Source organism: Carassius gibelio, chromosome B23, assembly GCF_023724105.1.
Source record: "Carassius gibelio isolate Cgi1373 ecotype wild population from Czech Republic chromosome B23, carGib1.2-hapl.c, whole genome shotgun sequence".
NCBI classification, from domain to species: Eukaryota; Metazoa; Chordata; class Actinopteri; order Cypriniformes; family Cyprinidae; genus Carassius; species Carassius gibelio.
In genome coordinates, this window is record NC_068418.1 from 16,613,429 (window position 1) to 16,627,358 (window position 13,930).

At 38.0% G+C, this 13,930-nt stretch overlaps 1 protein-coding gene across 6 annotated transcripts in view; it reads left to right on the plus strand.

Moving 5' to 3' along the window:
- The window catches only part of nckap5l (NCK-associated protein 5-like), a 30,831-nt gene that overhangs the window by 8,830 nt on the left and 8,071 nt on the right, over positions 1-13,930 (plus strand). For 2 of the 6 annotated variants that reach the window (XM_052593617.1, XM_052593612.1), the window contains exons 2-6: positions 12,567-12,695; positions 12,783-12,851; positions 12,985-13,023; positions 13,277-13,396; positions 13,763-13,852. In XM_052593617.1, the coding sequence (XP_052449577.1) occupies positions 12,576-12,695; positions 12,783-12,851; positions 12,985-13,023; positions 13,277-13,396; positions 13,763-13,852 (438 nt within the window). In that variant the 5' untranslated portion in view covers positions 12,567-12,575. Of the gene's footprint in view, positions 1-4,732; positions 4,792-8,199; positions 8,281-10,578; positions 10,692-12,566; positions 12,696-12,782; positions 12,852-12,984; positions 13,024-13,276; positions 13,397-13,762; positions 13,853-13,930 lie in introns of those variants that run through there. The other 4 variants (XM_052593614.1, XM_052593615.1, XM_052593613.1 and 1 more) reach the window with 4 other exon arrangements.

Genomic DNA, 13,930 nt, shown 5'->3' on the forward strand with positions numbered 1-13,930 from the left:
TGCAGAAATATATGGATTTATTTTGCTTTGCATTCACACTGTAGAGAAGAAGAAAAAAAGCGAAGCAAACATTTGCTTTGGTTTCTCACAGTGCAACAGTCTTCAGCTGCAACAAACATTCAATTCATAGTTTTACTCAGCAGAAATATGCTTTGGAATGTGGCCTTAATCAATTCAAGCAAACCAGGTCAATGGCACATCCTGTTTGGGGAGAGGGGATAAATGTCCAAGTTTTGGTTGGGCAGAAATGAGTCAAACAAACCTCATCATCAATGGTGTAGAGGAGGGCAGTTGTACAGCACCATACATTTGATATACCAGGGGTCCCTTTTTTCTGGCACAAAGAGGCTACAGTCACGGACCCCCTTTGAAAAGCCACACCACCACCCTGTTTGAAAGCCAGGAAAAATGGCCTCGCATGCTTTCATTTCCCTTCTTTTTTTCTCTCTAAATGAAAGCGTCGGTGGTTTAGGATCCAGTGACCTTTAGCCCGTTAATTACGCCAGCTTTTCCCTCAAGAGGCTTACCAAAGCTGATGTATGTTGTGTTTATGTTAAATATGCATCCTGCCCTTCGACAGGGTCACTTCTTTTAAAACACCCACATTATCAATCTGGCTCGTAAGAGCAGCCGGTTATCTTCGCAACCTTTTTTGGTCAATGGAATTCACATATTTATGTAGCTCAGAGGATTAATGGCAGGATGGAAGAACATGCAGAGCACATTAATATGACTTAAATATGGATTCTAGCATTTTTCTAAGTGGACAGTGGATCAGAACAAAAGAGGTGTTAATACAATTAGATACTTTAATTTAGGCATTTAAGTTTTTGGCCGGCAAAAAATATGTATTTATGCAGCACAGAGGGTTAACCGCAGGATGGAAGTACCACCAGAACATTTTAATACGGTTTAAATATGGATTTTTGCATTTTTGAGTAGGCCATGGCCATATGTGTCAGACCAAAAGATGTTATATATATATATATAATTTCATAACGTAAATGACCCGAAGTGGACAGCATGTGGCCAAAAGATGTAAATAAATAAATAAATAAAAAACACCTTTTTTCCAAAGCCATCCAATAAAATCATTCATATTGAGGTTTATTTCTTAAAAAAAAAAAAATTACAATAAAATCCTTAATAAAAGTTTTAGTTTAGGCACCACAACCTTTTCTGTCAGACAGAATTTACTAATGTATGTAGGGCAGAGGTTTAATGGTGGGATGGAAGTATGTGCAGAACACATCAATATGCTAAAATATAGATTCTTGTGTTTCTAAGTGGACTGTGGCCACATGCGGCAGAACAAAAGAGGGAAGGTAGGGAGCTGAAATGGCTGTGCGTCCCAGCTGGAACTTGCCGGAGGGCATTCGCTTTGAGCCCCGACGCCTGGTGTCCAGATGTTTAGTGGCTGTGTCCATCATGTTCACTGGCTCTGCCGTCTGCTGAAAGCCAGGCTTCACTACACTTTACTGCAGTGCTGGCACGAGGACACCGGCTCGGCCAGTGCAGCTCACATGCCAGTCTGTAAACCAAGCGTATAGCCCACTGTTTTACTATGCCGGGCTGTTTATTTTACAATGGAAGAACATTTTCCAGGTTTGTTAAACGTGTGGCTTTTTCCCCCCTTTGTTTATCAATGGAACCCGATCCCGACCCTCCCTCTCTTTTCCCGATACAGTAGCCAGGGTGACATTTAGTCACGGTGGTAACCATGACTACAAGATTATTCCACTTTGGCTTTACCAGATGTCCTTGTCCCGTAGAAACAGCGTTTACTCGTGTGTTTGTGACCTCCAAGTCAAATTTGCTTTGTCAGGGGGTTATTTTGTCTCCGCATTTGTAACAGTTCATGCTTGTGTGGTGTATTTGAAAGGCAGTGTTCATCGAATTGATACGATTTCCATCTAGGAGGATAAATGCTGTTAGATAAGTGTTTGTTTATTGCAAGAAGTCATGGTTACTCAATTTTCCGTGTTTACCACTGCATAATTGTTGCTGTAATACAGAAGACGTGTTCCCCGCGGGGCAGAAGGACCGGTCAGTTTAGCACAGTAGCATCCTGATCCTCCTCCTTCCCCTCGGACTAGTGTCACATTTCTAAAAGGTGGATCAGCCCCTCCACCTCACATGGAGTTCAGCACATTAACGCCCATTAAGCTGTCTCACTCTCAATGGGGCTTTTATTTGCCATGAGCCTGATTTATTCCTTTAATCCTGAGTCACCCAAATGCTTTGTCATTGACCAACTGCTGGCAAATGGAGGTGGACCAAAGACTAGCAAATGTCTGTTGATATATATGAACTTAAAAATAAATTACTGATGTAGTCTAAAATATTATGGATCTTTTAAAATATTTTTTTATCAGTTCTTTCTGTTCTTTATCTATGGAATATAATTGTGTTACCAGGGAATCTCAATAACATCCTTTTCTCAAGCGTTTCATGATCTCCCACACAGAATCCCTGATTCCCTAATCAGCTCTATCAAATCTCCATGTTGTTATAGTTATGTAACATTTGCGAGCTCCAGATATTGCTCAGTCAGGCTCAATCAACAGTCTTGAAATGTAATTGCCTGCATTATTTCCTATGAGATTTTCTAATTAGGCCAAATGTCCAGCTGTGTTTAAGGAGATGTAGTTCAGCAGCAGAACTGTTACAAGCATGTTAATGTCACTTGGCACCTGGGGCTTACTGACGCTTTCAAGTGTGCTCCACTTTGCATGTCATTGCTGAGTAGTGAATTGGTAACACATCGGAAAGCCAAGACGACCTCCCAAAAAGACTCGGCTCTGAATTCCTGACATTTAAGACCATCGTGTCACAATACGCCTCATTATGGATCCGGATCATTGTATGTAATGCCGTAAGTCTATCCCTATGGGTGTTTAGAGACGTGAAAGTGGAGTTTAAAGGATCACAATGGCCCTTTGTCCAGAAAGCTCTCACCCCTTAAACTGTTGACTCCGAGACAACATGTGACCCCCTTGTATTTGAGTCATTTCATCCAATTTGGTCGTCTCATTTGAAGATGCTAACACTAGCTGAGGTGTAATTCCTCCTACAGACATGCACATATGAACTGGTGTCTGGCAAGGGCATGATCTGAGATTTATTCACAGTCAGGGACAAGCTTTTTCAGCCCTTTGGCCTTGTAGACTGGCCCTGTAGCCATAACTCTGAGATATTTAGATAAGCTTTTAGTGCCTGCAAAAATGTTGTTGTTATTTGAGCAAAGGGATTGCTTTTTTTATTAGGGGAGGGTTCCAAAAGTGTCAAAATCTCCTCTCAAGTTACCAGTGTGTATACATATGCACAGTTATTACTGAGCTTGAGTGAAGTTGAGTCTGTCTGTTGGAAGAATACATGACAGAGTGTAATCGAGCTATAGCCATATTATCTGTGACGCTTAGTCACAAAACCCAGACTGGCACATAGTAGTGAATGTCCGCAAAAGAGAAGAAATTGTTGAATAGTCTTTTTTTTTTTTTTAATTAAGGTTGAATCATTGATGTCACATGGACTATTTTAACGATGTCCCTTTTATATTTCTGGGCCTCGAACGTGTCAGTTACGTTGTTGTCTTTGTAGAGTCAGAAAGCTAACGGTTTTCATCAAAAATATCTTAATTGGTGTTCTGAAGATGGACAAAGGTCTTACGGGTTTGGAACGACATGAGGGTGAGTGATTAATGACAGAATTTTCATTTTTGCGTGAACTAACCCTTTAAGGATGCCCTTTATATTTAAGTTGGTGTTGGGTTTGTTTTAACATAAAATACTTTCAAAAACAGCTAGACCGAACGCAACGGAATTGAAGGGGACATAATTTTTGTTTGGTAGAGTGCTTCATAAAACAGCTTAAGATTTTATGTAGTGGCCAAAGGCATCTGTGAATATATATTGCTAATGTAGTGATGCTTATTTTTAGTTTTCAGATTTTTTTTTTTTACTTGTCTTCCAGTAAAAATTATCATATTTATATAAAAAAAAACTTCTAACAGTTATTTTAGCAACACTGCATTATATATTATTTTCGTAGATGATATATTGAATATTTGTAAATTTTGTCTTCCTTCACTGAAGTGTTACTTTAGTGTTATTCATATACTGTTATAGCATTTATTCATGTTTTGAATCATCTTTTTTTTATTTGTATAATTTCAGTTACATTTCAGTTTTAGTAATTGTGATATGTTTTGTCATTTTTATTTAAAATATTTCTATAAAGGTTTATTTTTATTTCAAGTATCCCCTAAGACACTTGCATCTTTGGCAGCAGTGTTATTTTTCCAGGTCCACACTGACTTCCATAGTTTCTGCAGTTGCAATCCAATCAGTGCAAGTCTGATAAAGCAGTCTCAATCCTCTTAGAAAAGAAGCTCCTGCTCCTTGACGAGGGGCTGGGTTGCCTGGGTAACTCCATTTTCTCCCCTGCGCTCGTTCGGATATCCGTCCTTGTCCTCGTCTTCGCTCAGGGTGCCTTTTTGAAATATAACCCCCTCTCTTTTTATGGCCTCTCCAGCAGTTTTAGGGTTAATGTTTAGCTGCAGCCGTTGGAGGAGGGAGACACACTCTGAGGAGAGGTGGGGGGCTGGCTCACAGCTGTTGTAGTAGGCTGGGTCTACTGGGGTAGGATGCCTGCCTCACACTCCCTTGAACAATGGGAGGACATGGAGGCCACTGCAGACGGCAGAGACAGTTTCCTCACACTTGCCTAAGGACACATATGCCTTGCATGGGCTGCACTAAAACGCCTGGGATGCTCTGACTGGAATTAAAGGTAATGTTATGCATAGCTGTTCGCAGCGCCGCTTTTTAGCCACGACTGAATCCCGTCTGTAAACTATGTTTCTCGCTGTATTTCAGTGACTTGTGTTTGCAGGCACTTTGTCAGGAGTGTGTTTCGTGATCAGATTTGGCTTAGTATGGAATAACTATGCATTGATCCCCTGGCAAACCGTTTCACAGCGGTCTATACTTTATATTTTAGTACATTACCTTGCTGCACTAATGTTTTTGAAAGCTGTATGATGTTGCAGGTAGGTAGGACATTGATGATTCCATATGCTAATCAATCAAAACCGTTTGCTTAAGCCGGCGTAGCGATGAAATGACCCATGCAAGTTTTCCTTGTCCTGGAAAACAGCTGATGCCATTTTTAAATGGACTATTTAAAAGTCTATTGCATCGCCAACTAGGTTAGAGAAGCAGTTGCATGCTAAAATGTTAATAAACACAAGTCTGTTGGCATTGGATCAGGGACAACATGGCTTACATCCTTCATTGTTTGGGTGTGAGTGATCACCTTATTTAACTCAAAGCCGTCTGTAAGTATTTGAGAATTAGATTGGAGTTCATTCACAGTTAGTCGGCGAAACCAAATAGTCCTTGAACGAGCTGGAGCTTTTGCCTAGTCCTCTTTTAAGTGATTAGCTAGCTCATGCTGCAGTCAAGGCCGTGCAAATGTAGACAACGCACTTCATCCCGATAGGTGCACTGCTGCAAAGGACAACAATAGTGCATGAGTCGGCAGATGCCTGCGTGGTAACTTTGCTGAAATCTACTGAGAAACATGGCTTACCTTTTATGTTTTGTGCAAAATGGAGGACTAGAGAGTCCATAAACATTTTTGGGGGCTTTTTCGGTCACTGATGCGACAGCTCAAGCGAGTGGACGAAAAATCTTTAAAGCACATGGAAAATTGCAGTGGAAATCTGTACCCCAGCTGCATAAACCTGCATTATTAAAGATTTTATATATTTATTGCCACATTCAGGAATAGAAGCTGCCTGGCAATACTCTTTATCCTCGGATTAATTTACATCAAAGAGAAAAAATAATGACCTTAGGGACTTGATGGAGGGTCTATTATGTTTGTTTGCTTTGCCACAGAGTGCTTTTATTCATTTTGACACTATTCACCGCATTTGCATACTATGTGTTTCCTCTATCTCCATGATTGATCCTTTTATCAGCTTATAAATCATGTGAAAAGATCAGTAATTGGGTTATGAAGGTGTCTGAGGGCTGTGTGCCCATTGTGCAGGGTGTGAATAATCAGAGACCGTCTCTGCAGATGCCGATTGGCTGCTTCTTAATAACTCCTCAAGTGTGGGGGATGGAGGCGGAGCTCCCAGCACATTTTGGAATCCCATAGAGCCCTACTTCTGTTTGATTGCCTTCACACTAGCTTTATTCCACCCCTCCGAGCCATCCGGGGGCCTCCCCCAACATACACTTTCCATTTTTTATCGACACTCTTTTAAATCCTAATTTGGATTATTCAAGATATCTTTCACAACCCTAAGAAGTCACTCCTCCTAAAAATGCAAAATGACAAGCGGATCCATAGCAGCTGATTATCCATTCACGGTTTATTGGTGAAGCCCAGCGAAAGAAACATGTTTTTTTTTATTCTTTTTTTGCACACCAACACAAAGGACTAAATTCAACTGGCTTGTACTAAATTTCTTTCAAGAATAAGAACTGATTTTGGTATTATTTACCATTTTCAAATGGTTTAATATTGCAGCCATCCATTTTTGTTTTTGTAATTGCTGAAAAGTATCATATCAATTATATTTATTAGAAGGCATCTGGTTTGGATTTTCTGCCAGTCTTGATGCCCTTCTCTTGCACAGATAGGCCTGTAAATGAATGCCTGTGGTTCACTGCATGAAGGTTAAAATTAATTTGACATTGTGTGCAATCTCAATCTCCTTCGTCATTCTTCCTGATTAAATAGACATTCTCCTCTACAACATTGGATTGACTGCTCAAGAAGCTGTGTCCTCTACATTGTCAGATAAGAGCGGCTCTCTTGCGTTTATATCCAGCAGAAGAGACAGTGGCCTCTGGTGTCTGACTCCGCCATGTTTTGTCGGAGTCTCGTCTCAGAGCATTGCTTTGATTTCTCCTCTGGGCATCATACCAAGCCAGTGACTCAGAAGTATGTTAGAATATAAGTCCTACCAACATTAAAAGTAGTCTCTCAGAAGCTTAGCCTCAATAAATGCACTGCTTGAGAGACAAATGAGTTTGGGGCCCTGTTTTGGGTGCACCACAGTGCTTTATTGCTATGTTTACTATACTGCATATCAGTGGATTAAGAGGCTTGCATTGTGCTTGAGCGCTGCCAAGAATCCTGTTGGCATGGGTGCATGTTTGCTTCTGTTTTTGCTTTAAAGCAGCTTTACAGAAGATAAAATCGTCATTATTCAGCTCAATTTAGTTCAGTGTTGTTTCTATTCAGTTCAGTAACTGTCAATGTTGCAAAAAGCCCTAAAATCATTGAGCTTGCAGAAATGCATGATTCATGCATTTATAATAACCATTTTGCAAATGAATAATTCGTGTTGCATCTTTTAAATGAATCAGTATATCAAATCCACAATAATATCGATAATTTCTTCATAATTCGGACTAATCCGGATCTTCAGGTCAACTCACTGATTCAGTAAACTGCTTGAAGGGGTAAACAGCTCACTGAAGGAGATGATTGTCAGTGAATAGTTTTCTTTTTTTTTTATTATTAAATTAAATTAAATTAAAATGTTTTTTTTTTGTTTTTTTTTTTACAAAAAAGCATCCTATGGCTTTAGAAGACATTGAATGTAGTACACAAGACATATTTGGACAACTTTCATGGTGTTTTTTTTTTTTTTTTTAATTTTGCTGCATGACAGACCTAGTCCTCATTCACTTTCATTACAGTGAAGTATGGTTCGTGTAATCCACTAAACCTGCTGCCTTAACCTGACTGTACATGCTACTACAGGAATCCATTCAGAATAACTAAACAACTAACAAGCAACATCTAAAACAACTTATTATGAAATTATTACTGATGCATTCCCTTACTGGATCATTGAACTTTCCAGAAGTTTACCGGTTTCAAATGACCTCCTGAGTAGTGTGCATCATAGTGTCATTTCTAATCACTTAGACAATAACTCTTTGACTCAGTACCAATGTTGGGCAACATGTCAGAAGTGCCGGTACACACGAAAAAGTGGCAGTACACTAAATATAGAAGTGCCCACTTCATGCTCTGGATCCTGTATTGCAAATTTTGTGAAACCAATATTTCATCGCTTATGCATAATATGTAAATTTTAACTTCCTTGTAGCCCGAGTTCATCTTCATTATCACACAACTCTTTTAGACAAACGCACATGAGGACTCGAGCGTGACACAGTGAAATCCAGAGGGATGTTTTATTTGGGTTTTTCTTTTCAGACAAGAAACAGAAGCTAACCTGGAATACCGGTTAGTTCTACTCTTCTAGCTGTATTCACCCTACAGAGGAAGATCATATAAACTTGCTTTTTAAACTATACGATTTCAAGCTTTTTGCCCAAGGCATTGGATTTTTCACTATACTCATTTCTTACTCTTTTATATTTTATCATTTTATTTAATTATTATGAATAGATTGTTTATATATTAAACATCTACAATAAAATTATTATATAGGACAATAGAACTATTTAGAAATATAAATATTCTTATAGGATTTCTGGATTTGTTGATGGATCAGATTTATGGTTCTAGTTTTGATCTGTCACATATGTATCTGTTTTTGTTCGGTCAGTCATTGTGGATAAAAGGGTCTTCAATATGAAAAATGTAAATGCTTCCGTTCTGCTCGGCTTAATGTATGACAGTTACGCTACAAATACATCTTCCTCTATCGGAAGGCTATGCCTTGTGTCTTTGTGAAAAGAGTCTGTCATGTGAAAGGAGCCTCCTGGCACCGCAGGAACTACCAACTCTATAGTGTGGCCTGGAGCCTGTCCAATAGTGCCATCTTTACTGTTAAAACAGAGCAGTATTCTCTGACCCCAATAAGCTTTTGTATTCATTTACTTCCAGATATGGAGCTTCCATTTAAGCTATTCACTCGCAAAGAGTTAGATGTCTATAGATGAGCTAACTACATAAATGAGCACACCGAATACTTAGAGGATCAATAATGAATAAGTACCATAAACATATTGATTTTCAGATTCAGTTTTGCAGTGATAGACCATCCGCTGATTACATCCGGTGTTGGTTTTGAAGGTCAGATTTCTTGTGTAGTGCAGTGGTGGGAATAGGTGGATGAAAGTGACTGGAGGTTACTCTTATGGTATAGTTCAACAATAGGACATTTACAGAAACAAACCATCCGTCAATTTCAGGAGACACAGGAGAATAATGTTTAAATGATATATTGGTATCACTGAGATTTTTAGTTGAAACTAAATGTAATCCAATATATTTTTGGTCAAATTGGTTTTTTGGCAGATAAATGTTACTTTTGAATAGAATTAATATCATTATGATATGTAAAACTGGGTCTTTTTTTTACCATGACAGACATAGTCCTCATTCACTTTGATTACACTGAAGCGTGGTTAGTGTAATCCTGCCTTTTTGCGCTTGAATAAAGAAAACACTTGATAAAGAGGAGTGACGACAGTTGTTTTGTTTCATGCATTTAATAAACAAAAGATCCCTTTAAAGATCTGGGTAGGTTGTCACGTGTGTCCAGCAAAGAGCAATATAACAGTCTGTATGCTGCAACCTTAAGTGTAAGGCCAGATGCAAACTGATGTTAATCTTCTTAGATCCTTACGAGAGCACAGAGGATTAGCCTTGTTCTACTGAACACAGTTCTTCAGTTGTTTTTAAGAAATGATTTTACTGTAGTCGAGACCATTAGCCCTTGGGATGTCTGTTCTCACCATCATGGCTGTAGTTCAATGATATAAGAGCATCACCCCAAAATGTTAGTCATTGATGCTACTTCTTATCGCTTGTCTCAAACACAGGAAATGTTTCTAACAGCAGTGTGACTAAATCATTTTTTTTCCATCATTCCTGGTCTGGGAGAGACCATGGAGCAAATGTTTAAGTCAAACCTTGATAATTGAGTTGCCGACTCAGTGGTGTGGTTAAACCATGTGTGGTAGTTCTTGACTGAAACTAGAAATAGTCTGTTTCAGTCATGTCTAGATAGAAGGAAGCAGTCTAAACTGATTAAGACCTGAAGCTGAAGTTGAATGCACATTTATTTATTTACTTAATTTTAAACCACTGGTTTAGTTGACCGTCTTGATTCAGTGTCAGTTAGTCCAAACATCTCTGGAGGAATGTTGGATGTTTTCTCTCTAGAGACTTTTGAGGAAGGCCGAAAAGTACAGTAGCAGTAAAGGGGAATTCTTGACTGACAGTCATCTCTCCAATGACAGTATTATCATAAAGACTCCAAAATAGGCTTTTGAGTCTGTTTCACCAGAATCCGCTTACTCACCCATACATTTTTGTTTTATTGCTTGCAAGTGATTCATAGATGAAAAGGGAAGATGATTGAGGCTGGTGGTGATCCTCTTGAGATTTTGCCCAGCCCTGGCCTCCAGCATTCGGAAAATGGTCAAACATTAACAAGATGGGGTGAAAATGTAGAGACACATGACAGTTCTAGCTAATCCAGTATTGCAAATGTTGTGAAACCAATATGTCATCACTCATGCATATGCAGATATTACTTCCTTGTAGCTCGAGATCGTCTTTGTCACACAACTCTTTTAGACAGACGCACACAAGGACTCGAGCGTGACACAGTGAAATCCAGAGGGATGTTTTATTTGGGTTTTTCTTTTCAGACAAGAAACAGAAGCTGACCTGGAATACCGGTTAGTTCTACTCTTCTAGCTGTATTCACCCTACAGAGGAAGATCATATAAACTTGATTTTTAAAGTATACAATTTCAAGCTTTTTGTCCAAGGCATTGGATTTTTTACTATTTTTTTTTTTTCTTGGTGAGTTTTTGGTCATTTTATTTTATTTTATTATTCTTTTTATTTTTTTACATTTTAGTTTTGCCATTTAATTTTTATATTTTATTATTTTATTAAATTATTTGAAATGGATGATTTATATATTTATTAACCTTTTTTAAACATCTGGTACAATAGAAGTAGTCTATAGGAAAATATAACTATTTAGAAATCAAAATATTTTTATAGGATTTCTGGATTTGTTGATGGATCAGATTTATGGTTTTAGTTTTGATCTATCACGTATGTATCTATTTTTGTTTGGTCAGTCATTGTGGATAAAAGGGTCTTCAATATGAAAAATGTAAATTCTTCCGTTCTGCTCGGCTTAATGTATGACAGTTACGCTACAAATACATCTTCCTCTATCGGAAGGCTATGCCTTGTGTCTTTGTGAAAAGAGTCTGTCATGTGAAAGGAGCCTCCTGGCACCGCAGGAACTACCAACTCTATAGTGTGGCCTGGAGCCTGTCCAATAGTGCCATCTTTACTGTTAAAACAGAGCAGTATTCTCTGACCCCAATAAGCTTTTGTATTCATTTACTTCCAGATATGGAGCTTCCATTTAAGCTATTCACTCGCAAAGAGTTAGATGTCTATAGATGAGCTAACTACATAAATGAGCACACCGAATACTTAGAGGATCAATAATGAATAAGTACCATAAACATATTGATTTTCAGATTCAGTTTTGCAGTGATAGTCCATCCGCTGATTACATCCGGTGTTGGTTTTGAAGGTCAGATTTCTGGTGTAGTGCAGTGGTGGGAATAGGTGGATGAAAGTGACTGGAGGTTACTCTTATGGTGTAGTTCAACAATAGGACATTTACAGAAACAAACCATCCGTCAATTTCAGGAGACACAGGAGAAGCATGTTTAAATTATATATTTGTATCACTGAGATTTTTGAGTTGGAACAAAAGTAATCCAATATACTTTTGGTCCCATTGGTTTTTGGATGATAAATGTTACTTTTTAATATAATTTATATCATTATGATAAGTACAATTTATGAGGAGTCATTTTTTAGTTTCTAAAAGTTTTAGTATTTGCCAGTATATTGAATAATGGTTTTTATATGAAAATACTTGGTATGGTCCTCACAGTGCATACCTACATTCAATACAGTAATATCTTAATGTGCAAAGTGAAACTGGGGTACTGGTCAAATGCTTAGTTTGCTAGGCAGGTTTGACCACCATAATTTTTAAAACACTAGAACATGTGTCTTTCTGTTTTCATCCAAGTTTAAATGCAGGTCAAGAGGATCTGATTCTGTGCCCCAGTAAGTAAGTGAGTAGGTCATGAGTCTGCAAGATGGCTCCAGTGTTTTCAGACCTCTTCTGTCTAATCCCTTCTGATGACACCCTTAAGTGAAGGTGTGTCCTGCCAGGGACTCAAGTCCTGCTTATTCACACCCAGCTGTCTCAAAGACTTGATAATCGCGCTAATTCTTTTACATCGAGATTAAAAGGCACACCGCTAGTGGGTTTTGTAACCACTCCAAGTACACAAGAATGTTTGGAAAGTTGATTTACAGGTTATTTAACCAGTTTACAATATGCAAACACAGGGGTTATAACCTCAAGAATCTGAAACTCTTTAACCAAGGTGGAGTTTGTGATTTCTGCTTCATTAGCACACCAAAGTGAATTGCTTTTCATAATGAGTCTTCAAACAAGTTTTGCCGAACACTCCTTTCACGTTCAATCTCTTTCTTTTTATTAGGTAGAGACGATGTCGGAAGAGGCCCAAAATAGAGTAGATGAGGACTTTGAGTCTGAGGAGGGTGATCTGGAGTCCTATCTAGAGGAAGAGAGTAACAGTGAGCTTCTGGAGCGAGTGAGAGAACTTCAAGTAAGTGGCATATACTTTCACTAAGAATACAGTTTTGTTTACTTTTCTTCCTTGACTTGCTGTTTAAACTGTTCTATTTTTGCATAGGCCGAGAACTCTTCCCTTTCATTAGCAAACGAGAGTCAAAGAGAAGCATATGAACGATGCTTGGACGAGGTGAGTTCCTTACCAACCCTTTCTATGGAGATTTGCAAAGTTTTTGCCTAATGCAGAAGCCAATTAGAGAGTAGGATGAAAAATAAAATAGTCCTGAAAGTATTTTATGTTTAATTTATGTGTTTAATTTTAGGTCGCCAACCATGTTGTGCAGGCTTTACTCAATCAAAAGGTAAAAAAAACTTTGTGGTTTTGCATCAGGAACATAGTTATAAAAACTTAATTTCAACTACAAAGTCTAAAGAGTTATTTTATATTTAATTCATATTTATTTATGAAGTATTATTTATTATATCTTATTGAATTATTTAATGATTTTAATATATAATTCATTTTAATGTGTTTAATATATAATGTTGGTTGTATTTTTTATAAGTGGTGTACATATTCTAGTCATATATTAAAAAAAAAAATTCTTCTTTTAGGATCTCAGAGAGGAATGCATTAAACTGAAAATGCGTGTGTTTGATCTGGAGAGGCAGAACAGAACACTATGTGAGCTGCTGCAGGAGAAACTGCACAGTCAATCATGTGTACATCAGCAGGTAAATTACAAAATTCATAAAATCATCAACATACGATGACAAAATGTACAGTGCACTTGACATTTTAGTTTGAAGTTTGTTTTTCACGAAACATTCTTCAAAGTCCACAGGGATGTCCTATTAGTTTTGTTTGCAAAATGAAGAAAATGGCTCAATTAACGTCTTCCTGTTTAATTTGCCTGGGCTGCATGGGCTAGCATTTTTTCATTTAACTACAAGGAATTTGTATCTAAACAGGCAAAAAAACAACAACAACAACAACCTTGTTGTGCATGCATAGTTGTGATACATTAGGTGTTTTGCGTAATCCAAAAATTGATTCATATAATAAGAAACTTAAAGCTTACCTGATGTTTCTTATCAAAGCAGCCAGGACCCTGTCTGGAGCACATCGGCGAGCTGCAGCACAGTGAATCTAACAAACTGATTGAGGCTCAGAGGAATACACAGGCCAAGGTAAGAGCCATACACAAAGTCTTTGATTAATCAGTCTTGTATGACAACTTTACCTCATCCCTATGATTTGGTTTCACA